The 26,389-nt window shown below is 33.0% G+C and overlaps 1 protein-coding gene and 1 long non-coding RNA gene across 4 annotated transcripts in view; both read left to right on the forward strand.

Moving 5' to 3' along the window:
- The window catches only part of LOC127723222 (uncharacterized), a 94,760-nt gene that overhangs the window by 40,282 nt on the left and 28,089 nt on the right, over positions 1-26,389 (forward strand). For all 3 annotated transcript variants that reach the window (XM_052229783.1, XM_052229782.1, XM_052229784.1), the window contains 4 exons: positions 10,250-10,393; positions 12,083-12,169; positions 13,447-13,470; positions 14,584-14,732. In XM_052229783.1, coding sequence (XP_052085743.1) covers positions 10,250-10,393; positions 12,083-12,169; positions 13,447-13,470; positions 14,584-14,732 — 404 coding nt within the window. The remainder of the gene's footprint in view (positions 1-10,249; positions 10,394-12,082; positions 12,170-13,446; positions 13,471-14,583; positions 14,733-26,389) is intronic.
- On the forward strand, positions 19,605-20,915 carry LOC127723223 (uncharacterized). Its single transcript, XR_007991947.1, has 3 exons — positions 19,605-20,057; positions 20,226-20,343; positions 20,512-20,915. It is a non-coding gene; the product is annotated as an uncharacterized LOC127723223 (long non-coding RNA).

Consider the following 26,389-nt stretch of genomic DNA (forward strand, 5'->3'; position numbering starts at 1 on the left):
CAACGGTACATTGCCGGCTCATCTGCATGTTCACCTAAAGAATTGTCCATTAGATTGACTAAAATTCTGTCCGCAGTGAAAGGGGGTCTTCAGAAATACTGCGAAACTGTTTACTCGCGTAGTGGTATTAACCACTCTTAAAAACACTTAAGAACTTCTAGATAATTTTAAATCTCGGTCTTTTTCTGAAATTAGATCTATCAAAACTTTTGATTTTTCAACCTTGTATACCACCATTCCCTATGTGAAATTGAAAAACCGTCTAAAAGAAATAATCCACAATGCTTTTCATCATAAAAATGGTAGCGTACGCTATAAATTTATTACTTTGGGATACCATAAGGCATATTTTGTTAATAGTGAACAAAAGGGTAAAACATGCTACACAGAGGAACAAGTGATCAGTATGCTGGAGTTTCTTATTGACAACATATTTGTTGAATTTGGAGGTAGACTTTTTCAACAAATTGTCGGCATTCCTATGGGAACGATCTGTGCGCCTCTCCTTGCCGACCTCTTCTTATTTTCATATGAATCGGAGTTCCTTCAGACACTTGTCAAAAACAAGAAGATCAAAGAAGCCAGGTTATTTAATTTCACTTTCAGATATATTGATGATGTTCTTTCCATTAACAATCCGAACTTTTCTGATTGGGTTCCATTAATATATCCACCAGAACTAGAAATTAAAGAAACAACAGACACGGTCCCTCCGCCTCATTTTTAGACCTATACCTCGAATTTGACACACACAGTCATCTCAGTACCAGAATCTATGATAAACGAGACGATTTTAATTTTGAAATTATCAATTTCCCCCACCTAAGTAGCAAAATACCAACTTCACCAGCATATGGGATATACATTTCCCAACTTATTCGGTATTCAAGAGCTTGCAGCTCCTACTTAGACTTTGTAAAACGTCACCAGTGTCTGAGGAGAAAGTTGATGAACCACGGGTATGTCAAATAACGTCTTGTCCTTTTTCTAAAAAAGTTCATCGGAAGATACCAAGAACTTGTTGATGAATATTCCGTATCAACATCACAAATAATACACGATGGTCTTGAAGTATATATTTTGCGTACTGACGTTGTTTATCATCTTAATAACGTGTTATAGTATTCTTTTATTTGTCTTTATTAATATTACTTTTACTGTTAAGTCTGTTTTTTTGAGATATCCATTTGACGTGACTCTGTGCTTATGTATCCCGTCATACTTTGAACGACAAAATTATTTTATTTATTAATATTACTTTTACTGTTAAGTCTGTTTTTTGTGATATCCATTTTACGTGACTCTGTATTTATGTATCTCTTCATACTTTGAACGACAAAATTATTTTATGTCTACCTGTGCGAATTTCAAACGCGCGATTTTACGCCAGTACTTAAAACCTTCCATCCTTTATGGGTGGATTTTACATAGATAAATAAAATCGTATAATATAAGCTAAATGAGGATGTTAAATTTGATGTATGCCTTTTGTGCTTCTTCGTTACATTTGTTTGTTTTTATAGTGATTAAGACTGCTGTACCCCTATTTTGACATTTTTACCTATTGTGTTTGTTTGTTTTGTTCACGCATCGTTGTCAATATAATGGAATTTGATGCGACTGTCATACAAATGAGAGGTTTAGCTAGCTAAAAAATCAGGTTCAATCCACCATTTTCTACATAAGAAAATGCCTGTACCAAGTCAGGAATATGACAGTTGTTATCCATTCGTTTGATGTGTTTGATCTTTTGATTTTGCCTTTTGATTATGACTTATATCTAGTAATGACTATGAGGGTCGGTTGAAAACAAAACTTTACGACAAAAGAGATGATTTCAGCTTCCCAATTGTGAATTTTCATTTTTAAACCAAGATATCCAAATGGTGAAGTTGAAATCATCACATTGTAAATTTTACGGACGCCATCACGAGTTGGTTGACCGTTATGGAATATCCGTTTCACAGATGATATTGGATATGTTCCTTATGTCTTAACTACAATCCCGTTCCCTTTTCACGAATGTGACCTACCGAATTAGACTATTTACCCCAATTTGTGACATTTTTACCTATTGTTTTTGTTTGTTTTGTTCACACATCGTTGTCAATATAATAGAATTTGATGCGACTGTCATACAAGTGAGAGGTTTAGCTAGCTTTAAAACCAGGTTCAATCCACCATTTTCTTCATAAGAAAATTCCTGTACCAAATCAGGAATATGACAGTTGTTATCCATTCGTTTGATGTATTTGAACATTTGATTTTGCCATTTGATTTGGGACTTTCCTTTCTAAATTTTCCTCGGAGTTCAGTATTTTTGTGATTTTACTTTTTGGATTTATGTTTAGCTATCCATTGAGTTCAAGTTCAAATCAAAATTCGAGTTACTGTTCAGAGTTAATTACATGTAACATGAAAAAGGACTTAGAGGCATGTAACATAATTGATAACCGGCAGACAAAAATGAAAAAATACTACAAATACCAATATATCTACAGAGGACCGATATCGAGGTCCTTTGTTTTATGTGCAGGTAAATATCGAGTTATACAATCAAGTCATTATTGAATTAAGATTTCGAATAAGAATTGATTTTCATGTTGGACTTTGATTTTAAGTCATATTTATTGGAAGGGTTCGAGTAAAAATTCTGCTTTAACTTAACATTTTAGTCACCTTTTAAGTTAAACTTCTCAATTGTTTCCCATTTAGCATGTTTAGATTAAGAGCTCGAGTTGAAAATCGAGTTATTTGAAATAAGTTCATATTTGAATTTTTATCGCGGATCTATGGCTCTCGTTTTCGGAAAGGGGACTGAGGGGGTGTGCATGTTTTCGAAATTGAATGTCCTCCGCCAAATGGTTCAATCCACTATTTTGTTCAAAATTGTTTGCATACAAATAGTTAAGATAAATATTTCTTCCAGTTTAACATAACAGAGATGAAAGTGATATTCAAACTCATCAGCCGAAAACGAGGTCACAATGCCATGGAAAAAAAACGAAAAACGACAAAGTTATGACAGAACACAAAATAAACATTAGGAGATGTGGTATGATTGCCAATGAGACAACTTTCTACCAAGTGGCTGTTCAACATACCGTACAGTCGACTATGAAAAGCTCGAAGTGTTAAACAATTCAAGCGAGAAAACTAAAGGCATAATTCATAACAAAACAATCTATGAATAAAACTACTGCAGAGGTCAAAATATGAACCTTTGGGGCAAGTATGGACACATTATTCAAATTTGATACAGCTCTGAACTTGGATTGTGATGCAGTATTTGAAACAGCAAAGGGTTCTGACACGGAATGAATTTGGTCTATGAAATTAACAATTTGAAATTTAACATAAACCTTTGATGATCAATTATCCAAAATATGAATACATGGTTGAATTTAGCATTTCAAAAAAACCTAAGAATTCAATATTTATGAAATCGTATAAAGTATAATTTTTGACCCTTTGTACTTCAGTCAGTCAGGGGCATTACTTAAACAAGTAATTTTTTGTAGTTACTTATATAGGCATTTTTTGTTTTTAAAAATTATAAAACTACTCAAAAGAATTGTTTTAAATTTCAATGGAAGCATGGACTAAATTAAGTTTCCATGAATCTTTACATCATATTATATCATAAAATTAATAATTTATTAAATTTGAGAGTAGTAGAGAGATAAAGGTTTACTTTAAAAATAATGATAAAAATATTACTTGAATAAGTTATTTTATACATCTTTGAAAGAATTATCTATTTATATCTGTCTACCTTCAAGATTTTTAAGGCAAATGATATTTTAATAGTCCCAAGAGTCCAATCTTTGACCAAGAAGCGTTGATATAAAAGATAAGTGCGTCAGAAAGGCAATTAGGGTTTCAAAAGAATTATATTTTATATTTCATGGGAAAAAAAACCAGATGACTGTGAAAATTTGTTAAAGCTAGTAAAATCTAAAGAATTGGACACCTATAAAAATGATATTTGGAAAAGTTACTTATATAAGTAGTATATAAAATTGCCTCGTTTTAAACATTACTTGTATAGGTAATTTTAAAAGTACCTTGTTTAAGTAATGCCCCTGGCTGTCAATATTGACCAATTTGATAACGGGGTCAAAATTCCAATATCTAAATACACGGTTTGATTCAGCATAGCAAAGAACCCCATATATCTATTTTATGTTGAAACCAAACAAAGTTTGATATTTGAACCCGAGTACGAGCATCTTGAAAATCAAAAATCGTAAAACATGTTTAGATTCATCATATCAAAGAACACCAAGATTTTAATTTTCGTTCAAATCAAACTAACTTTGAAGTTCGACCTTTTTTTTTATTATCTTAATGTGAACCAGGAACAGTCCATACTAACGGTACTGATCACTATTCATTGTATTTAGTAACTATGTCTCCCGTGTAAAGCTAGCACCAAACAATTAAATCAGTTTCTGATATACGAAGCTAGTAGTAATTTGCGTATTTCTAAGTACATTGTAATTTAATATATTTTTTTTCCAATCATACAAATCTGATTAATAGCCATTTACCATGACAAAAAATATAAGGTTTTAGAAGAATATAAAGTTATTAAACTGAGACATCTCGTTATGAAGAACACTCAAGTCATGCCAAAGGGGGCCACTCGTAATTTACAAACAAAATATCACAATGTTCAAAGGTCTATATTTCAAAAACTATCCGACAAATCTTTTCAAAAACAGAATGTTGAAATAAAAATTTTAAAAAAGTAATTCTTTATTAAGCTTGAACATATAGTTATGAAGAGCACTTCGTAAATGTGAAATGATTTGCTATGACATTTGTATAGACTTAGTAGTATTGACTGTCCCTGTGTGAACCAATTTAAAAAACCGGGCCCAAAATAAAAAATCTGAATAAACTGTTAGATTCAGCATATCAAAGAACCCCAAGAATTTATTTTTGTTAAAATTTAACAAAGTTAAAAAAATGAACAAATTGGTCCTTGATGTGGACCAATTTTAAAACCGGATGAAAAATAAAAAATACAGTTAGTTTCAATATATCAAAGAGACCGAGGAATTACGTTGTTGTTGAAATAAAACAAAGTGTAATGTTGGACCCTAATGTGGACCAATTTCAAAACGGGGTCCCAAATTGAAAATCTAAATACACGGTTAGATTTTGCATATCATAGATATTCTATAATAAAATTTTTGATTCCGACAAACACAGTTTACTTTTGGAACCTTATGTCAGTAGTGAACTTTGGACAGAAACTTTTTTATGAGCCAAATTTTAAAAATATTTTTTTCATTTTTCTGCATTTTATAGATAAATGGACTACGATGTTTTACACTTAACCTTTTCTATTAAGTCGAATATTTTCAGTCACCAACTACTTTGTCAAACGTTCAAGGAAGTTTATAAAATTTGGACCAAAGCTTTTTTTGTTATCAAAAGCCCAGAGCCAAATTTTGACAATATATATATATATAAGTACGTCTGAACCAGTGACGACTCTACAACAGATTTTATTCATCGGATCACCAGCAGTGATGCTGATACAAGGCTGAAAAGGCGATTTGGTGCCACGATATATCAGTAGCATGAGTTCGAATCCATGCTAGGGAAGAACAAAAAATTTGCTTCCGCAAATTTACAGATCTAACATTGTTGGGCTGTTGTTTAGACGAATTATATATGCACATATATATATATATTAATTGATAAATTAACTCACCAAAGATACCAGGATTGAAATTTTGAATATGCACCAGACGCGCGTTTCGTCTTCAAAAGACTCATCAGTGACGCTCGAATAAAAAAAAATTTAAAAGGCCAAACAAAGTACGAAGTTGAAGAGCATTGAGGACCAGAAATTCCTAAAAGTGTTGCTAAATACAGCTATGGTAAACTATTCCTAAGGTAGAAAAGCCTTAGAATTCAAAAATGTAAAGTTTTGTAAACAGTTAATTTATAATTATGACCATATTAATGATAATTCATGTCAACACAAAAATGCTGACTACTGGGCTGGTGATACCCTCGGGGAATAAAAACTCCACCAGCAGTGGCATCTACCTAGTGGTTGTAAATAAACTCATCATAGATACCAGGATGGAAATTTTGTATTTGCGCCTAACGCGCGTTTCGTCTACAAAAGACTCATCAGTGACGATCGAATAAAAAAAGTTAAAAAGGCCAAAAAAAGTAAGAAGTTGAAGAGCAATGAGGACCAAAAATTCCTAAAAGTTTTGCCAAATACAGCTTACGAATGACTTTGGTTTTTGCAGTCAACAAGTAGATGCAACCCGCGGTTTAATTTTATTACACTGTATATTTTTCTAACCTTTTATGAAAATTCTGCAGATGCTCTAGATCATAATGCTAAAGATATGATATATGTAGCAAAATTGCGAATATATTTTTGAATAGGGTTCCGTGGAAACTTTTATGATTTTTTTTACTTTAATACTGCTTCTATGTTAGAGCTATTCAGAAAAAAAGACTGGGAGGACTGAAGTGATTATTAAATGTGTTGGAAATATTGTTATTTCAGTACCTGTTCTCATTTTTGTCTCCCGGTCTCATTTAATGTTTGCATACCCTTTATGTCCTTTTTCATATAAAAAAAACTCTGAACAGTAACTCAATGGATATATACCCATCTCTGCACATTAAACAAACCACATGGAAATCGGTTTAAAGACAGAAGGATTATTTCCGAATTGATCACGTGGTTTTACCTCATCAAGTAAATGATAACCATATCAAAGAATGACCAAATCAAAAACTGAAACGAACACATCATGTTGTGTAAATTCGTCAAAATTTGAAACATCATTACATAATATCAAAGCCATATAAAGAATTGACAAATCTCCATTACGAAATAACATTAATACATCATGTAATAAAACAACTACATTACGTTAACCGACATTCACATTAAGTGATGTTAAAACCACATTGTCTAATGACACAATTACATTAAGAAATATATGGAGTATCATCAAAACACCATTTAGTAATATTATAACATCATTAAGTAATGTCAAAACTATATTATGTAAAGACAAAATATATTAAAGTACTTATTATAATAAAACCTCATAAAAAGAATATTCACAAAAATACCGAACTCCGAGGTAAATTCAAAACAGAAAGTCCGTAGTCAAATGGCAAAATCAAACGCTCAAACTCATCAAACGAATGCATAACAACTGACATATTCCTGACATGGTACAGACATTTTCTTATGTTGAAAATGGTGGATTTAACCTGGTTTTATAGCTAGCTTAAACTCTCACGTGTATGACAGTTGCATAATGTAATGTCAGAGTACCACACAAGATGCTGTTCATTAAGCCGGCTATATATAGTTTTTTAAAGTGATTTCTCGTAAGTTCAGGTATCCAGTATTAATATGTAATATTGGCATCGTTTTTTTAAACCAAAGATGAAAAGAACATAATTTTTATGCTCCACTTAAGGGCATTTAGTTATTCTGTCTGTGCGTCCGTCGGTTCGTTCGTCCGTTCGTCTAGTCCACTTGTCCCGCTTAAGGTTAAAGTTTTTGGTCGAGGTAGTTTTTGATGAAGTTGAAATTCAATCAACTTGAAACTTAGTATACATGCTCCCTATGCTTGATCTTTCTAGTTCTAATGCCAAATTAGAGTTTTCACCCCAATTTCGCGGTCAACTGAACATAGAAAATGAAAGTGCGAGTGGGGCACATTAAATTTCTCTTCCTAGTCGATTTACGGGATATCGACAAGGAAGAGAAAATTTAATGTGAAGTACAAAAAATGATGATCTATCTACCATTTTGTGCTTTTAGGGTAATGATTTGTCAAGTTCAGATTCTCAGAAATTTATGAAAATAAAGACGGAGGGTTATAGTTTGGCGATTATGAACCAAATCATACATTACATATTTTTCATTGCGCTATAATTCGACAGATTGTTTTATTTTCACAATCTCCAATAAGTGTTTTAATCTTGATATCTAACACAATTTCTTTCTTCTATTTTCTCAAATGTCTTTAATCTATCATGGTAAATCAGTCGTCTAAACAAAAGAATATACCGTATAGCGAGTAATTTTTGCTTATTTTGGTGGATGAAGGAAAATCGCGAAAATAGATTCCACGAAAGTTTATGCATAAATTCGGTACTTTCTAATAGCTAAAGAGTGTAAGGTACTCTGTCAGGTATTTATCCTTTTTAATTATTGTCAAATTATATAAGAGTTGTAAGTTACTCTTAATAACTTTATAACATAATTAGTACATCAAAGGTCAATTTCGTGACTAATCAACCGTAACATTGTCAAGAAGTTTGTAAACCTGTGACAAAATATATTGACTGGATCAAAAAATAATCAATAAATAAGACATCATGCTGGTAAAACAACCATTTAACCATTACAGTAGATACTTGTTTATCATTTTTAACTCTTTAACTGCAACGCTTTAAGATAAAAGCCAAAATAGTTAACTGGGATTTAAAAATCCACCAAAATGTTTTAAATGAGATTTAAGAATCAGCAAAAATAAAAACCGCCAAAAATTTTCATATACTTTGTTGCCCCTAAATCGCTAAATTTTACAAACGCTAAAATAACCCGCTATACAGTTATTAAGCGTATTAAGCGTATTAAAGAGACAGTAGTATATATTATAAACCTACGTGATAATAATGGATTAACATTTATTGATACTAAGGTAAAACGGTTGGTACTGTCCTCCTGTAGAACATTTGCAATATCTTATCTGGGAGCAATTGCCCTTATATATATGCTAAAAACTATTTTTGGTTTATCCAATCAAAATGTTTACAAGCCTGTAATAGCACTAAAGAATACAATGTTTTGTGATATAAACAGTTTAAAAAGGAATAAATAGAAGAATAAATCGGTTTAAAGACAGAAGGATTTTTTCCCAATTGATCACGTGGTTTTACCTCATCAAGTAATATGATAACCATATCAAAGCATGACCAAATCAAAAACTGAAACGAACACATCATGTTGTGTAAATTCGTCAAAATTTGAAATATCATTACATAATATCAAAGCCATATAAAGAATTGACAAATCTCCATTACGAAATAACATTAATACATCATGTAATAAAACAACTACATTACGTTAACCGACATTCACATTAAGTAATGTTAAAACCACATTGTCTAATGACACAATTACATTAAGAAATATATGGAGTATCATCAAAACAATCGTGGTTTGTATTATACAAATCGAGAAAAATATTTTCGTTCATGAATTCTTATATTTCTGTGAAAACGTTTTTTCCCACTTTTAATATTTTTGTCCTTATTAAGTTTAAGGTTATCTATGAACCCAAATTTGAATATGTTATGAAGAATACACATTGACTCACATGCATGTAATTCTCCCCCGACTGCCGTTAGTCTTAAATGCAATCTGTGTGTGCTTATTATTTTTGTTCAATACTACAAATCATATATGATAATCAAAATTGTTGAAGAGTGCCAACGTAATGACATAATGGATAATCTGTTGCTTGTGTTTTAACAGCAACTGATACTATCGTCGTTATTGTGCGAAATGTGTGTTGTTCGATCAATGATTGACTGTGAAGTACTAAGATGACCTATGCCTTTTATCTAGCATTTTTTACCTCGGCCATGCTGTTGCTTGTTATTCGACTAATGACTTATTGTCAACCCTTCCATCCTTACTTTGATTCCTGTAACTGTTTTGGAGAGGTATTATTTATCATATGAATAATTACATAATCATATCTATATATTGCACATTCTTTTGCTACCAACAGTCTTCAAAAATTCTCTTCCTTGCCTTTAATTTGTATCTTCAGTCAACAACCGACATATTATATACATCTATCTTATGTCTGTCCAACCGCTATTCTGACAAACTTGGCGCCCGGTTTTTACTACATTAATATTTTTTTTTATTGGCGGAGTTTTTTTTTAGACTAGTCTATTTTAAACATCAGTCATTAAATTGATGATTATTATCACTGCCTAAAACATGAGTTTGCTCATCGGAGCTTTGAAATCTGATTAAACAAAGTAATTGTGTTCCATCATATCTTACGCAACTGTTTTCCCTTTATCAAGTACTGAAAATATTACAAATTTATTCATCTGAATATAAGACGTTTAAAGTTTCGAAATAAAAAGGTAACTGCTATGTCTTACACCTTCAACTTCTTATTTTAAGATAAAAATATTTTTAAACAAATTGCTGTAGATTCCGACGTGCAAAAACTAGAGGCAAAGACACAACTTAAATCTATGGAATTACAGCCTAGAAAATTTGAAGGTGCTAGATTAGATCGGCCACAGGACAAGAGCGATTTTAGGTGTAGAATATCAGAACTTAGACGTGAATATGGTAGGTAAAGTTAAGCTATATAGTAAGATACGTATTACTTTGTTACGATTAACTAGTATATGGTATTCCCTATGGATAGAAACAAATAAAAAAAATGTTTTTCCTATGTCCGAACTCGAGAATCATCCGAGAAACATTAATTGTCGAAATGCACGTCTTATCCAGTAAACTTGCTACCGTTAGTGTTATTGATAGCGATGCATTTCGCATTCTGATATATTGATGATGTTCTTTCCATTGATATATCGTCATGACTAGAAATTAAAGAAACAACAGACACGGCTTCCTTCGCCTTATTTTTAGACTTATACCTCAATATTGACATAAGCGGTAATTTCAGTACCAGAACCAATGATAAACGAGACGATTTTAATTTCAAATTATAATTCCCCCCACCTTTATATACCATCTCACCTACATATGGGACACAACTCATTCTGTATTCAAGAGCGTACAGCTACTACTCAGAATTTATAAAACGTCACCAGTGTCTGAGCAGAAATTATATAAACAGGGGTAATATCAAAGAACGTGTCGTCTTTTCATTTTTTAATAATATCAAGACCTTCTTGATCAACAAACCGTACCAACTTCACAATCAATACATGATGGCTTGAAGTATAGATTATAGGTACTGAAGTTGTTTATCATCTTATTGTAATCCTGGTTTCTATGATGAGTTTATTTACAACCACCGGATTGATACCAATGATTGGGAAGGTTTCTTACTCGAGGGTATCACAAGCACATCTGTGTTGACATAAATCATCAATCATATGGTCATAATTATAAATCAATTGTTTCAAAACGTATGCATTTTCAATACATTAAAGATTTTCAAAAATAGATTACTTCAGCTGTATATTGTAAAACTTTCCAGAATGTTGGGTCTTAGTTGGATGTTAGTAGTTACAAGTTACCTGCAGTACAAGACATCCATTTATCTCAGATCCTTACAGAATAATTTCAAATTCAAATTAAATGGCTTGAGTTCCATCACCAACAGCGGGTTTATAAAATTCAGTCGTTTTTTCAATGATTGTGAATATAACTATTCTATCATTTTTGTTTCCTTATGGATCAATAAATAACTGACAACTAATTTTCTTTACATACATCATAGTTTACTTCAATTTAACGATAGATCATTGAAGAGAAACCTAAAGGCTTACCTATAGGTCGATATCTTGACTGGCTGACTGTCAAAGTAACACCTTCCCAGTAGCCAGTACTCCGTGTAATAGAATGTACATATCCTTATTCGATGTTTGTAGAAATGTTAATCTATTGAAGTACAAGAGGTCCGTTTATGTTATCTTCAATTAATGATATCAGTTGTAAATATCAGCTTTGATGAATAACACATTCCTTGGAAAGGACTAACATTTTTTAATTAAAAAAAATAAGGGTATCAAGGAATGCATCTCTATGTTTTGGTTGGAATACATATTTGACAGTGATTTTCAGGAGTTTCGACAAGTTAAATACTGCTGAACCTGTCGTTAATACAGAAAAGCAAATAGTGTTCAAGAGTTAATAATCAATACAGGAAAATTTTAACTTTGCAGTTGACACATTAAATTATTTTGTAAAGTCTTGATATATTTAAAGTATACATATAACATCAGTAGAATGCTACGTACATATTTGTCATAGATTGTTTGGATAATCTTCATTTCCTTTTTATAGCTGGAAATTCATATACAAAAACAGAAGGACAAAAGGGACTCGCAATCATTTTGTACAGAGATCGAGGTTATATTTCACATTTAACAGGTAAAATTCATTTTTCCCTTGTGGTGTTTAGTATACTGTTGTTTGTCTTTTTGACGTTTATTTGTCATGGCCTTTTCAATTTTGACTTTGATTTTCCATTGGTATCTTTCAATTCGTCTTTGTCCAAAGAAAGATACTAATCGAATTTTTATAACTTAGAAGTGTAAGCCTGGTGAATATGTCCTATTTTGTTTGAAAAAGAAAGAATTTATTAAGATTTAAAAAAAACCTAACAATACCAAGTCCAAAAATGTAAAAGACAAAAACAACAAAAACGAAATGAAAATTTAGAAAACTGAACAAAGAAACCCAAATAAAAACCAGAAATACACTTTGGTACTTCCTGCTACCCTAAAGACGCCTATTGAAAAATAGACCGATGATTTATATCCAGTGATAATGCATTTTATATATATTAAATATATCAAATTGTCTTACCAATAAGACTGAAAGTTTAAATGAAATGAGGGTTTCCAAGGTCAAGAGATACACAAAGTTGTTCTAGTAATGATAGGCAATAACAAATACTAAATAAAAGATATACAACATTGATGACAAAAGTAGCACAAACCCATTTCAAACAGAACTAGGGTAGGACTCAAGTTCTGCGATAGGGTAAACATATTCTGCTCCACTCGTTGCACCTTTTGTATTGCTCGTGCATATAATAATTTATAGATAAATTGCATTCGATAATTATCAATTGAGGAAAGGAGACGGGATTGTTGGTACCACAGGTGGAACTAATTCCTGGTCATCTTTGACACCTATGTTCCATGAAGGTCAACCTAAGGGTGATGGAGTCCGTGAAGTCATGGTACAATGGCTTTCCTGTAAGTAGAAACCCTCTTACAGAAACAAGGCATAATAGTAAAGTAAAGAAAGCGCTGAATTATCGGATCAAACAAGATCTTTATATTTCATACGCAGGTGGAGCTAAAATATTGCTTCACAGAAATGGAAGTTTTGAATGAGAAAATCTACAGCAAATCTTTTGTCGTAAAGATAAATTGTATACCGACCAACGTTGTCAATTTCTAGATTAAATCAAAGATTAAAGACAAACTTAAAGGCAGCTGTGATATCTTTTATTTGAGTGCATTTGGGATAGACGCACGAGGTCACCAAAATTGAATTTTTCGTTGATAGGATAGATATCATGTATATTATAGAGGAAAGTTAAGGCATACTATTATGCCCCTTGTAATTTGTTTTCGTATTATTAATCATTCGTTCCATCCACATATCCATTTTTAATTATACATTTTTGTTTTTAGGAATGTTGTCGAGGATTATGAGAGGTAAGATATTGATTATAAGATATATAACCTCATACTATAAAAAGTGGATCTCGAAGAATCTCAAAATGATATAATATCATGATATCTCGGCGTATGCACTTTTGTGACTTTTATGCAATGTTTTTTAAAGGCAGATTAAGGGAGAGTTGAAGCAAAAAAATTTCACTTTGATAATTCACACAATGTTTTTATTATGAAGTAAATCAAAATATATTTTTTAATATATATTGTAAACATAAAAGCATACACAAAATCAGTACATGGACAACACAAACCACAAGAAAAGCAAAGGAACAGCGTTTGTGATACTGTTCTTCATCTCAAAGTCACAGTGGGGCCTTCAAAGTAAAGCAAAAAACTCTCACCTCACTGCAAGTTTAAGACGGCTCCTAGCACCAGTTTGAGCGGAATTCTTTGCAAAATGATTCGGACAGACTTTGTAAGATATACACCATAAAATGGGGCTCGATTAAAAAGATCGTACTGGAAAGTAGTACATATTTGTTACAAAATAGTTCCTACGCATAGGTGTAAATATCAAACTATGTAGATTATTTTTTGGTAATATGTGCATCAAATGAAAGGTTAAGGATTGGTGATCTTTCTAGAATACATTTTGACTGCAAAAATGTATGAATGAATTCTTAAATTGAGGGCATTAATATTTCCTGTTTTTCAGATATGATGTACCTGTTAATATATTATCTATATATTCAATGTTATCTAGTTTAATACAAGATTGAATTTCCAATTATAGTAGAAGTTAGAATGTAAATTTGTACTTTGAGATACATGATCTTACATAGTTCCAATGGGAACTGTAACATATGTATTTGTCATCTGTAGAATATATTCATTTGTTCGAGGCTTCAGCTTTATTCACTTGTTCTTGTTCAATGTTTGAGAGACAAATATATGATTGCATACAAATGTGGCTTTTGTACGTTATTTTCAGGCTATATACATAATTCATAAGCATATATAAGTATAGCTATTCCTAAGTTGCTTAATATCTTGTGCAAGTCGTTCATTTCCTTATCAAACCTGTTCCTATAGATTTTTTTTAAAACCTGTTATCTAAATCACAGGGTACAAGTCCGTTTATAATTTCAGATCCTGATGTATCTCATTTAAAAGGTTTCTTTGAAGAAATGGGATTTGTTGTTAAATGCTTTGAAGGAAGGTACAATGCAAATTTGTACGACGCAGAAATGTTTGATGGAAATTGGTATTGTGTATTCCTGGCATCATTACGTTATGTGGTATGTTAAATTAAAGATACATTTGTTTGGTTGTGACTAAGACATAAATCATCTGGAAAATATGGCTAACTATGCTTCAGTTATATAATGCTAGATCACCATTTTACACAGTTTCTTTCACAGTTGATATGTAAAGTGTTTTTTTACTAGCTCATACTCAAACTCAAACGCTAAAACTATCATGTGCCATGAAAATACCCTTTAAACAAACCCAGGGATGTAAACGCTAAATCTTTCGGCAACATGTATGTTCTTGTATTTGTCCGAAAAAATCATTATTCAATATAACTTAATTCAAAATGTATACAGTCAGGATTCTACTTCGTCAAAATTATCGCCCCATTACATAATTTTCATAAAAGAAATGAAAGCCATTGTAGTGATAAAGCGGTGTCAATTTAGCTCTTGAAAATTTATCCACATAATATCATTACGATCCGTATATCCCTGTTGTATTTTAAAAGACAATGTATCTACTAGCTATTGAGCATCATTTAATTTACTTTATGCAATTGGTAATCTTAAAAATATTGGCTGATCGGTTTCGGTTGTCAGGCGGAAATTTCGAAAGTTCAAAAATCTTTTAAGAAATTCTAACTAAATATTTCGAAAGGTTTTTCCCACAAAAAAAGGTCGCCAGTGGCAGAGATGCAAATTAATGCTTAAAAAAGATCAATCTATTATCTTTCTTTTGGAAAATTGTAATTATGATATTCCACCAGAAAGGTTACAGTAGTCAGTGTATTGGTAAACTGCAATAAAACAAAAAGCAATACTTACAATGTGTATAAATAGAACATATTATATTGAAATGCAAATATTTTATAAAACAATCACATGAAAACGAAAGTAGAATTTACAGTTCAAATCTCGGATATAGATAACTTACAGTTCGTATGCATTTGATAAATTACTATTGTATCACTATTAACACAAAATTGTATACAGTCGTTCTCTAAGAGAAGAATCATGTCCACGATTGGTCGTGTGTAGATGGTGGCTTTTCTATTTACGAGTATTCGTACTTCTGCTTTCCGGACATATTCGTCTGAACTTTTAAGTGAGTTTAAATATAACTCCTATGGGCCATTGAGTACGGCAAAGGTTTTTGTCCTTTAGAAGAATGACGTCTTCTTCGCTGAGATCACGGCGATCTTGGGTCCATTTTCTTCGTGGTTGTAGTAGCGGCAGGTACTCTTTTCTCCAATGGGACCAGAAAACACTGGCCAGAGCCTGTACACGTCTCCATTCGGCTAGACAAAGATCGCGTTTGTCGAATTCTCCAAGCTGATCTGAAGTGAAGATGTAGTCAGTCTTTTGTGTCAATAACATAGCTGGAGTTAAAATTAACGGATTCTCTGGATCTGTCGATCTCGGTACCAGTGGTCTAAAATTCACTATTGCTGAAACATCTGCCATTAACGTGATGAGCACATCATGCGTAAGGCTCCTTCTGGCGGCATTCAAGAGCATAGAATCAAGTATTCCCCTGACGATACCAATCATTCTCTCCCAGGCTCCACCCATGTGGGACGAATGCGGCGGATTGAAGATCAAAGTTGTACCGGAATTGTACAGAAAGTTTTTGAAGGGTCCATCCTCAACGTTGATTGAGTCAATTTTCAAGTCATCGATTGCGCCAATAAAGTTTGTTCCACGGTCGGATCGGAAGATCTTAACTTGGCCTCTAACGGATGTGAATCTTTTGACAGCGTTTATAAAGGCTAAAGAGCTCATTTCCTCGATGAGTTCGATGTGAACAGCTCTTGTCCCTAAACAAGTGAATAGAATTGCCCAACGTTTGGAGTTGACATATCCACCACGGGTTTTACGTGAAACAATTGTCCATGGTCCAAAGGTGTCAATTCCAACGTTAGTAAACGGAGGTGATGATTCAAGACGGTCCTCTGGCAAATCAGACATAATTTGACACTCGGTTTTTCCACTTAGTTTGCAACATGTCACACATCTGTGAATAATTGAGGAGATCAGGCGTTTCACTCCAACAATCCAGAATCCTGCGGATCTAATCGCTCCATCTGTGAAGTGGCGACTTTGATGTTTGATCTTGTCATGGTAGTGTCGGACTAATTGTGTTGCTATATGATGACGTTCAGGGACTATCAAAGGTTTCTTTTCACGGAGGTTCAAGTCAGATTTTGCAATACGGCCTCCTACTCGTAATAGTCCTCGTTCGTCCAAAAAGGGGTTGAGGTTAGCTATCGGGCTTCGTTTCTGATTTTTTTCCTTACGTCGAATGCTATCTATTTCTTCTCCGTAAACGTCGTGTTGTGCGGACATTAAAATGAGGTTTTCGGCATTCGAAAAGTTTTCTAGCGAGGTCACTGATTCTGCCTGTTTTGACTCGTGTAAACGGGAGAAACGTTCCAAAAAGGCTATCGCTCGCACAAGTGTTGTCCAGTTGGAGAATCGGTTGAATCTATCAGGTCAGATACCTTTACGCTCAGGTGTGGCATATATTTTTGCAACATTAACAGTTGCACGGATTTCTCGATCTTCATCAGGATCGACGATTTGATATTCGTCGTCGGAATTTTCTTACTGTTTTGAGGAAAGAAGTTGTCTTGGTCCTAGTAACCACTCACTACTATGAATTTCGTTGGTTGGTACTGCTCTTGTTCCCGAATCTGAGGGATTACGGTTAGTTGGAACGTAATTCCATTGAGTTGGAGAGCTACACTTTTTTATTCTTTCTACTCTATTTGCAACGTAGATAAAGAATCTTCTTGTCTCGTTACTGATGTAACCGAAGACTACTTTACTATCTGTGTAGAATTTCACAGTGTCTATATGTAAATCTAGATTGTCCATGATACATTGTGCAATCTCAACTGCTAATACGGAAGCAGATAGTTCTAGTCGTGGAATAGTGTGACCACTTGTTGGAGCAACGTTTGCTTTCCCAAGAATGAACCCAAGGTTTAGTTCACCACTACTGTCGGTCGTGCCAAGATATGCAACAGCTGCTATGGCTTTTTCGGATGCATCAGAGAAGACATGCAGCTCCTTGGTGACGGTCTTGCTGAGATATGGCACGTAGGTACGTGGAATACGTAGGGTTTTAATAGCTAACAGAGTATCTCTCCAAGATTTCCATTCAGTTGCTTTGTCATCAGAGAGAGGTTGTTCCCAGTCGACGGTTTCAGATACTATTTTTCATAGTAGGAGTTTTCCGTGTATAATCCCTGGAGCTAAAAATCCAAGAGGGTTGTAGATGCTGTTTATCGTTGATAAAATTCCTCTCCGTGTTATCGGTTTATTTTCTGATGACAATTAATATAGGAAATTGTCAGTGTTCACGTCCCAGCTGAGTCCAAGTCTACGTTGCAGGGGTTTGCTGTCAGCTTCTAAGTCCAGATCCTTAAGGTTCGAGGCCAAATTACTGGCTTGAAATGCAGACATAACTTCCGCACAGTTAGAGGCAAACTTGTGAAGCCTTAAGTTTCTGTGGATTTAGCCGTTGTCAGGGTGACGCGATGCTCGTGTAAAGTTTCAATTGTCAGGTCCACTTTGGACAGTCGAATATCTGTTGAAAGATTAATCGTATTAATGTCTTTAAGACTGTCCAACGTTCTTGTATTTTTAGAAATTTCAGGTACTCGTCTGTGAGCCTGCGATAATTAGTACAGGCTTGTACAATTTTATATTGTGCTGTTTGCAATTGCTGGATCTCGTTAGGAGGCGTGGTCTCTTCCAAACACTGGAATTCTAGATCTGACCATAGGGCCTCTAGCTCCTGATAGAACTTGTCACGTTTCTCTGTAAAAGCTCCCTGTCCCTTTTCGTTAAATTAACGTACTCGCCTAGTCTCGAGATTTTCATTTAAAGGTGTTGTAATAGACGGATTCTCTACTTGTTCTTTAAGAGCCAATCTGCCAGAAAACCATGCAAAACCGTCCGAATGTCACTTTTTCCAAATGAGTTCATATTTGGCATATTGATGCACCTTAGTAATGTAAATAACCACACAAATTTTTTTGGGAAAATATTAAACCGATCTGGATATTTTTTGAGCGCCATGTTTTAACAGATGAAATGGCTCGAAAACAGCAAAAATAAGCCTTTTTGGCATATTTCGCTGGTTTAAATAAAAAAATATGGTAACATTTATAATTTTTTGATAGTTGTTCCTAGTAATACATCACTTTAAGTGTAAGAATGCATAGAATTAACAATGCTGTCTATTAAGTGTATGTATAATCTAACTGTTTCAATATGTCTTATTTAGCTACATGTCCAAAATGGCTGATTTTGGTCATCTTTCAGAGCCAAAATACTCCAAGACCCGTTTATTATTGTAAAACAACATATCTACTTGCAAAGTATAACTATATATACCCAATCAAAAAAAATATCAAGCTCGGCAAATAATGTTGGTGTCTGGTATATGCCACAACAAAATGGGGTAACCTGCATATTCAAATTTTCTCAATTTTGCCATCTAATTTGTAACTACTGACATATGATAGGATCTGGACTTATAAATAAGTATAACAACAAATGGAAAAGAATAATTAATGTTTCATTTAATACATTAAGAAAATAATCATACATAAATACAAATTATTCATTATAAATCTAGAGGCTCCCAGGAGCTGAAATAGATCGTATTGACAAATTGTGCACCTAAAACGATAAAAAACACATATTTCAAACGCAATCAATTTAAATTAGAAGTTAAACAATTCAGAATAAGTTTAGACTGTAAAAAAAAAGTTTCTTCTGACCACTTTTGCAATTTATTCTTATAATATATTAATATAGTTGTCGGATAGTAGCAGAAAACTGTGAAAATTTGTAAATTTACACATTTCAGGGACAATAGCTCATAGATGTTATGTCCAATTTTTATATATATATATATATATTGAAAAGTTTTTAAATTTTGTATACATATATATATATGTATGACACTTCTTCTAAAGTTATTAAGATGATGGTTTAAAAGTGAAAACTTTAAACAGATGATTTTTACAGACAGTTAGTGATGGAAATTTTTTTATGACCCTTTGAGCCTAGTATGCTAACAAGGCAAGATTTGCCAGGTACTTATATCTATGTTGCTGCAATGTGGTCAATACAAACATGAAAATCATGAATGCTTCTAAAATGAAAGAACCTTAGTGAGCGCGCTCACATACCCCACGTCCCCACATTGTCATTGGAGAAATAAAATAAGTGTAAGAAAAAAAAATTGAATCATAATTTCCTGTCAATATGCACATCGACGTAGTATGTCCTTATTATCTACACAGTTTCATGAAATTCTGTTGTGTGGTTTGAGAGGAGTTGCAATGACAAAAGGTTGCAGTAGTATATTGGGCAAATAAGTTCAAAGGGGCGTAATTCCTGGAAAAAAAATTGAATCGTAATTTCCTGTCGATATGCACATCAACGTAGTATGTCCTTATTACCTGAAAAGGTTTCATGAAATTCTGTTGTGTGGTTTGAGAGGTGTTGCGATGACAAAAGGTTGCCGTAGTATATTGGGCAAATAAGTTCAAAGGGGCGTAACTCCTGGAAAAACAATTGAATCGTAATTTCCTGTCGATATGCACATCTACGTAGTATGTCCTTATTATCTGAAAAGGTTTCATGAAATTTTGTTGTGTGGTTTGAGAGGTGTTGCGATGACAAAAGGTTGCAGTAGTATATTGGGCAAATAAGTTCAAAGGGGCGTAACTCCTGGAAAAAAAATTAAATCGTAATTTCCTGTCGATATGCACATCTACGTAGTATGTCCTTATTATCTGAAAAGGTTTCATGAAATTCTGTTGTGTGGTTTGAGAGGAGTTGCGATGACAAACTGTTGCAGTAGTACATTAAAGTAAATAAGTTCAAAGGGCGTAACTCCTAGAAAAAGAATTGAATAGTAATTTCCTGTCTATATGCACAACTACATAGTATGGCCTTATTATCTAAAAAGGTTTCGTGAAATTCTGTTGTGTGGTTTGAGAGGAGTTGCGATGACAAGAAACAGGACTGACGGACTGACGGATGGACGGGACTGACGGATGGGTCAAAAACATTATACCCTCCGCAACTCGTTGCGTGGGGTATAAAAAAAATCTCATAACTAGACGAAAAACAAATTACTTAGTCTATATATACCAGTGCAAAATTTATAAAGAATTTTGAATGAAATTGGATAGCTGTTAAGATTACTGTTGTGTGGTTTGAGAGGAGTTGCGATGACAAAAGGTTGCAGTAGTATATTGGGCAAATAAGTTCAAAGGGGCGTAATTCCTGGAAAAAAAATTGAATCGTAATTTCCTGTCGATATGCACATCAACGTAGTATGTCCTTATTACCTGAAAAGGTTTCATGAAATTCTGTTGTGTGGTTTGAGAGGTGTTGCGATGACAAAAGGTTGCCGTAGTATATTGGGCAAATAAGTTCAAAGGGGCGTAACTCCTGGAAAAACAATTGAATCGTAATTTCCTGTCGATATGCACATCTACGTAGTATGTCCTTATTATCTGAAAAGGTTTCATGAAATTTTGTTGTGTGGTTTGAGAGGTGTTGCGATGACAAAAGGTTGCAGTAGTATATTGGGCAAATAAGTTCAAAGGGGCGTAACTCCTGGAAAAAAAATTAAATCGTAATTTCCTGTCGATATGCACATCTACGTAGTATGTCCTTATTATCTGAAAAGGTTTCATGAAATTCTGTTGTGTGGTTTGAGAGGAGTTGCGATGACAAACTGTTGCAGTAGTACATTAAAGTAAATAAGTTCAAAGGGCGTAACTCCTAGAAAAAGAATTGAATAGTAATTTCCTGTCTATATGCACAACTACATAGTATGGCCTTATTATCTAAAAAGGTTTCGTGAAATTCTGTTGTGTGGTTTGAGAGGAGTTGCGATGACAAGAAACAGGACTGACGGACTGACGGATGGACGGGACTGACGGATGGGTCAAAAACATTATACCCTCCGCAACTCGTTGCGTGGGGTATAAAAAAATCTCATAACTAGACGAAAAACAAATTACTTAGTCTATATATACCAGTGCAAAATTTATAAAGAATTTTGAATGAAATTGGATAGCTGTTAAGATTACTGTACCTATAATGCTCTACATCACATCCTCGGAGATAACAGAATTAAAATAAGTCATATGAATCTTCCAATTTCAATAAAGTTGAATGTGTTTTTTTATACTTGAACAGCTATAGGTTTTACTATAAAACAAGTGTACATTAACTTTCTTGTAAAAGAAAAACCAAAACATTAAAATCTCCATAAATGATGAACTGTTATTTTTTGAGACATCATCCCATGGAAGATTTAACTGATGTTTTAAAGTTGAAAAGTTTCTGTTGCTTGTTTGGTTGGTTGAAATTGTTTCTGTCAGAAGCATTATCAGTCTCCCAATCTGATGTTGACTGCTGTGAAAGTTCAGTTGTTGTTGACACTGACAGAAAGGTTAGCTGCGAGTCTAGATCTGAAAACCACAAAATATACATACATAAATCAGGCTGTTAGTTTTCATATTTTTTCATTTTCTTATTTTGGGGCCTTTATGGCTGAATATATATGCAGTATAGGTCTTGCTCATTGTTGAAGGCCATATGGCGTATGAAGACCTATAGCTTTACTTCTATGTCATTTGTTCTCATTGGCAATCATACCACATTTTTTTTTTATTTCATGTATACCACTGACAGGAAATAAAATTGACAACTTTTACTGTAAGTGGATGCAGTTACAAAATTCTCCCAACTAAAGCCAATTCATTTTTGCAGAATAGTTATTATCCACACCTTTTAAGCATGTCCAAATAGCCCTTAATATCTTTACAACAATAATAAAATGCTCCGCAGGGCGCAGCTTGATACGACCGCAGAGGTCGAACCCTGAACAGTTGGGGCAAGTATGGCCACAACATTCAAGCTTGATACAGCTCTGAATTTGGATTGTGATTAAATATTTGACACAGCATAGGTTTCTGACACAGAATGAATGTGGTCTAAGAACTTAAAAAATTTAAATTGGACATTCACCTATTATGGTCCAATATCCAAAATCTAAATACATGGTTAGATTCAGCATATCAAAGAACCCCAAGAATTCAATTTTTGATGAAATCAAACAAAGTTTAATTTTGGACCCTTTTGACCTCAATGTGGACGAAGTTGATAACGGGGCCCAAAAATCAAAAATCTAAATACATGGTTAGATTCAGCATATCAAAGAACCCCATATATTCAATTTTTGTTGAAATCAAACAAAGTTTAATTTTGGACCCCGATTTGGACCAACTTGAAAACTGGGCCCATAATCAAAAATCTAAATACATGTTTAGATTCAGCATATCAAAGAACCCTAATCATTCAATTTTTGTTAAAATCAAACTAAGTTTAATTTTGGACCCTTTGGACCTATATGTAGACCAATTTGAAAACGGAACCAAAAATTAAGAATCTAAATACACGGTTAGATTCGGCATATCAAAGAACCCCAATAATTCAATTTTTGATGAAATCAAACAAAGTTTAATTTTGGACCCTTTGGACCTCAATGTGGACCAATTTAAAAAACGGGGCCCCAAATCCAAAAACTTAATACACGGTTAGATACAGCATATTAAAGAACCCCAAGAATTCAAGAATAAAACCCCATTGAAATTGGTCAAGAAATAAGCAATTTATACGAAGTATCTTCTTTTGCACAATACTGTGCAATTGAATATTTCTTGCTATTGCGCAATACTGTACAATTGACAATTTCTTGCTATTGCGCAATATTGTGCTAATGGATATTTCTTGCTATTGCGCAATACTGTGCAAAGAATAGGTTTCTAACACAGAATAAATATGGTATAAAGATAAAGTTTAATAGATTCAGCATATCAGAGAACCCCAAGATCAAATTAAAATTTAAAATTTAGTTTAATTTTGGACCCTTTGGACCTCAATGTAAACCAATTTCATAATAGGGCCCAAAAACTAAATACAGGTTAGATTCAGGCTGAATCAGCATCTTTAAAATTATTGTTGAAATCAAACACAGTTAAATTATGGACCCCATTTGAACCAACTTGAAAACTGGGACCAAAATCATAAATCTAAGTACATATTTATATTCAGGATATTTGATTATTTCTATTTATCATACAAAGAACCCTAATTCATTGTAATTAGAGTTCAAGTTTTGTTAAAATTAAACTAAGTTAAAATTTGGACCCTTTGGACTTTAAAATGTGGACAAATTTGAAAACCGGACCAAAATTAAAAATCTAAATTTAAAACATTTGCATTTTGTATATCAAAAGAACCTCAAGAATTCAAGTTGTGTAGAAATAAGAAAAAAATTTTGGACCATTTTGAAATCAATGTGAACCAATTTAAAATGGGGCCCAATTGCAACATCTTAAATTATTTAAATACATTGTTAGATTTAGCATATTAAGAACCCAAATAATGTATTTATTTTAATTGTTCTTGTCCTAAACATGCATGAACTATTTGCCATTGGACATTAGCATTACCAACAACCAATCAATTAATCGAACAATTGAAATATCTTCAAAAGTACCAATAAAAATCTCCCCCTTTTATATTTGAAAAAGTAAAATCACAAAAATACTGAACTCAGAGGAAAATTCAAAAAGGAAAGTCCCCAATCAATTGGCAAAATCAAAAGTTCAAACACATCAAACGAATGGATAACAACTGTCATATTCGTGACTTGGTACAGGCATTTTCTTATGTAGAAAATGGTGGATTGAACCTGGTTTTATAGCTAGATAATAAACCTCTCACTTGTATGACAGTCGCATCAAATTCCATTATATTGACAACGATGAATGAACAAAACAAACAGACACAATAGGTAAAATTGTCAAAAATAGGGGTACAGCAGTCAACATTGTGTTATCATCTTAATCACTATAAAAACAAACAAATGTAACGAAGAAGCACAAAAAGGCATACATGTACATCAAATTTAACATCCTCATTTTGCTTATATTATACTATTTTATATATCTATGAAAAATCTACCCATAAAGGATGGAAGGTTTTAATTAAGTACTGGCGTAAAATCGCGCGTTTGAAATTCGTACAGGTAGACATAAAATAATTTTGTCGTTCAAAGTATGACGGGATACATAAATACAGAGTCACGTAAAATGGATATCACAAAAAACAGACTTAACAGTAAAAGTAATACGTATTAATAAATAAAATAATTGAAATGGAATGTATGAACAGTTCATTAGTCATTGTTAGTTATTGAATGGAAACTATAGGAGCCGCCCAATATAGTACTACAAATTAAAATTAGCAAAGTGATTTTTCAACGGGAAAACCAAGTTAACAAAGACCTGTTTAATAAAACTGATGTACAAATGTATAACATGTAATTGTATAAATATGTTATTATATAAGTGATTACATATACTTTGTATGATTACCATGTTATACAAACAGTTAAATTAATATATAAGTTAATAATAACTTACCAATATCTTCTTCTATACATGTATTTAGTTTGACCTGGCTATTGTCACTTTTACAAAAATTCATCTTAATTGAGCATTGCTTGCACATATATAGCCCTACAAATAAAAAGTGTTAAACTATAAAATAATTCTTCAATTTTGTTTTACATGAAATAAAATATATCAGACAGGAAATGTAGGGTAGTGTAGCATCACTGTGCATGTAGTTTAAATGTATGTTTTTTTCTTTTAAAAAGGGCTCTATAAGTAATCTACATACATGTACATGTAGGGTCCTAAAATTGAACCTTACAAAAGTTTGCAATGCTTTTGATTTTTTTAGTCTCCATGGCCTATTAGTTCATTAAAAAAATATTATTCTCTGGATAAAGTTGTCTAGTGTTACATGTACAGTTTGTTGTATGTAAAACATGTATTTGTAGGAGGCTTTTCCACGAGATAAAACTTTTTTTAGTACACAAAGAGCTGAACAACTTCCAGTAAGAACTGAAAATATAACTTAGTGGAAGAGAATAAAAACCTGACCTGCTAAACGTTGAATATGTTGAAATAGATTTTGATTATTATCATCATGATCATGATTCTGGTCTATAAATTGATTTTTTAAAGCAGAAAATAAATATGTATTGTACCCTGGTTGATAGCTTGAAAATTAAAATTCTGTCCTAAGCTGACAAGGACATAAATATTTTGACCATTCTAACCCTCCCCCTTGCTTTTTTAATCAAATGGTCCCAAGACAGAACAATGTATATACGGATATATATTATTTGCTTGCACTTTGCCATAGGAAATAAATAAGATGTCTTAGAAACAGGTCAGGTGTAAAAGAATATTCACAATGACATGCCCCTTCAACACCCACCTCCCCCTTTTTTTAATCTAGCTAATGTATCAATTGTTGGTCCCCTAATTTCAGATTGACTATATGGAACAAATGATAATTGATTGTAAGATTTGTACCTGTTCCTACTGGAATAACTCGTCCTGTATACAGCCTGTTTTGAAAGGGTGAAGATCCTTGGTCAGCTTTGGCTTTGCTGGAAGAGGGTTGGACGAGATGTTGACATCTTGCTTGACTATCATGTCAATGAATTCCATAAAAGTCCCTGTACTTCGAGCATATTCAAAGACAAGATGATGTAACAACCATGGGAAAATAAACCACTC

The sequence above is a fragment of the Mytilus californianus genome, unplaced genomic scaffold (genome assembly GCF_021869535.1).
Source record: "Mytilus californianus isolate M0D057914Y unplaced genomic scaffold, xbMytCali1.0.p SCAF_13, whole genome shotgun sequence".
Classification (NCBI taxonomy): domain Eukaryota; kingdom Metazoa; phylum Mollusca; class Bivalvia; order Mytilida; family Mytilidae; genus Mytilus; species Mytilus californianus.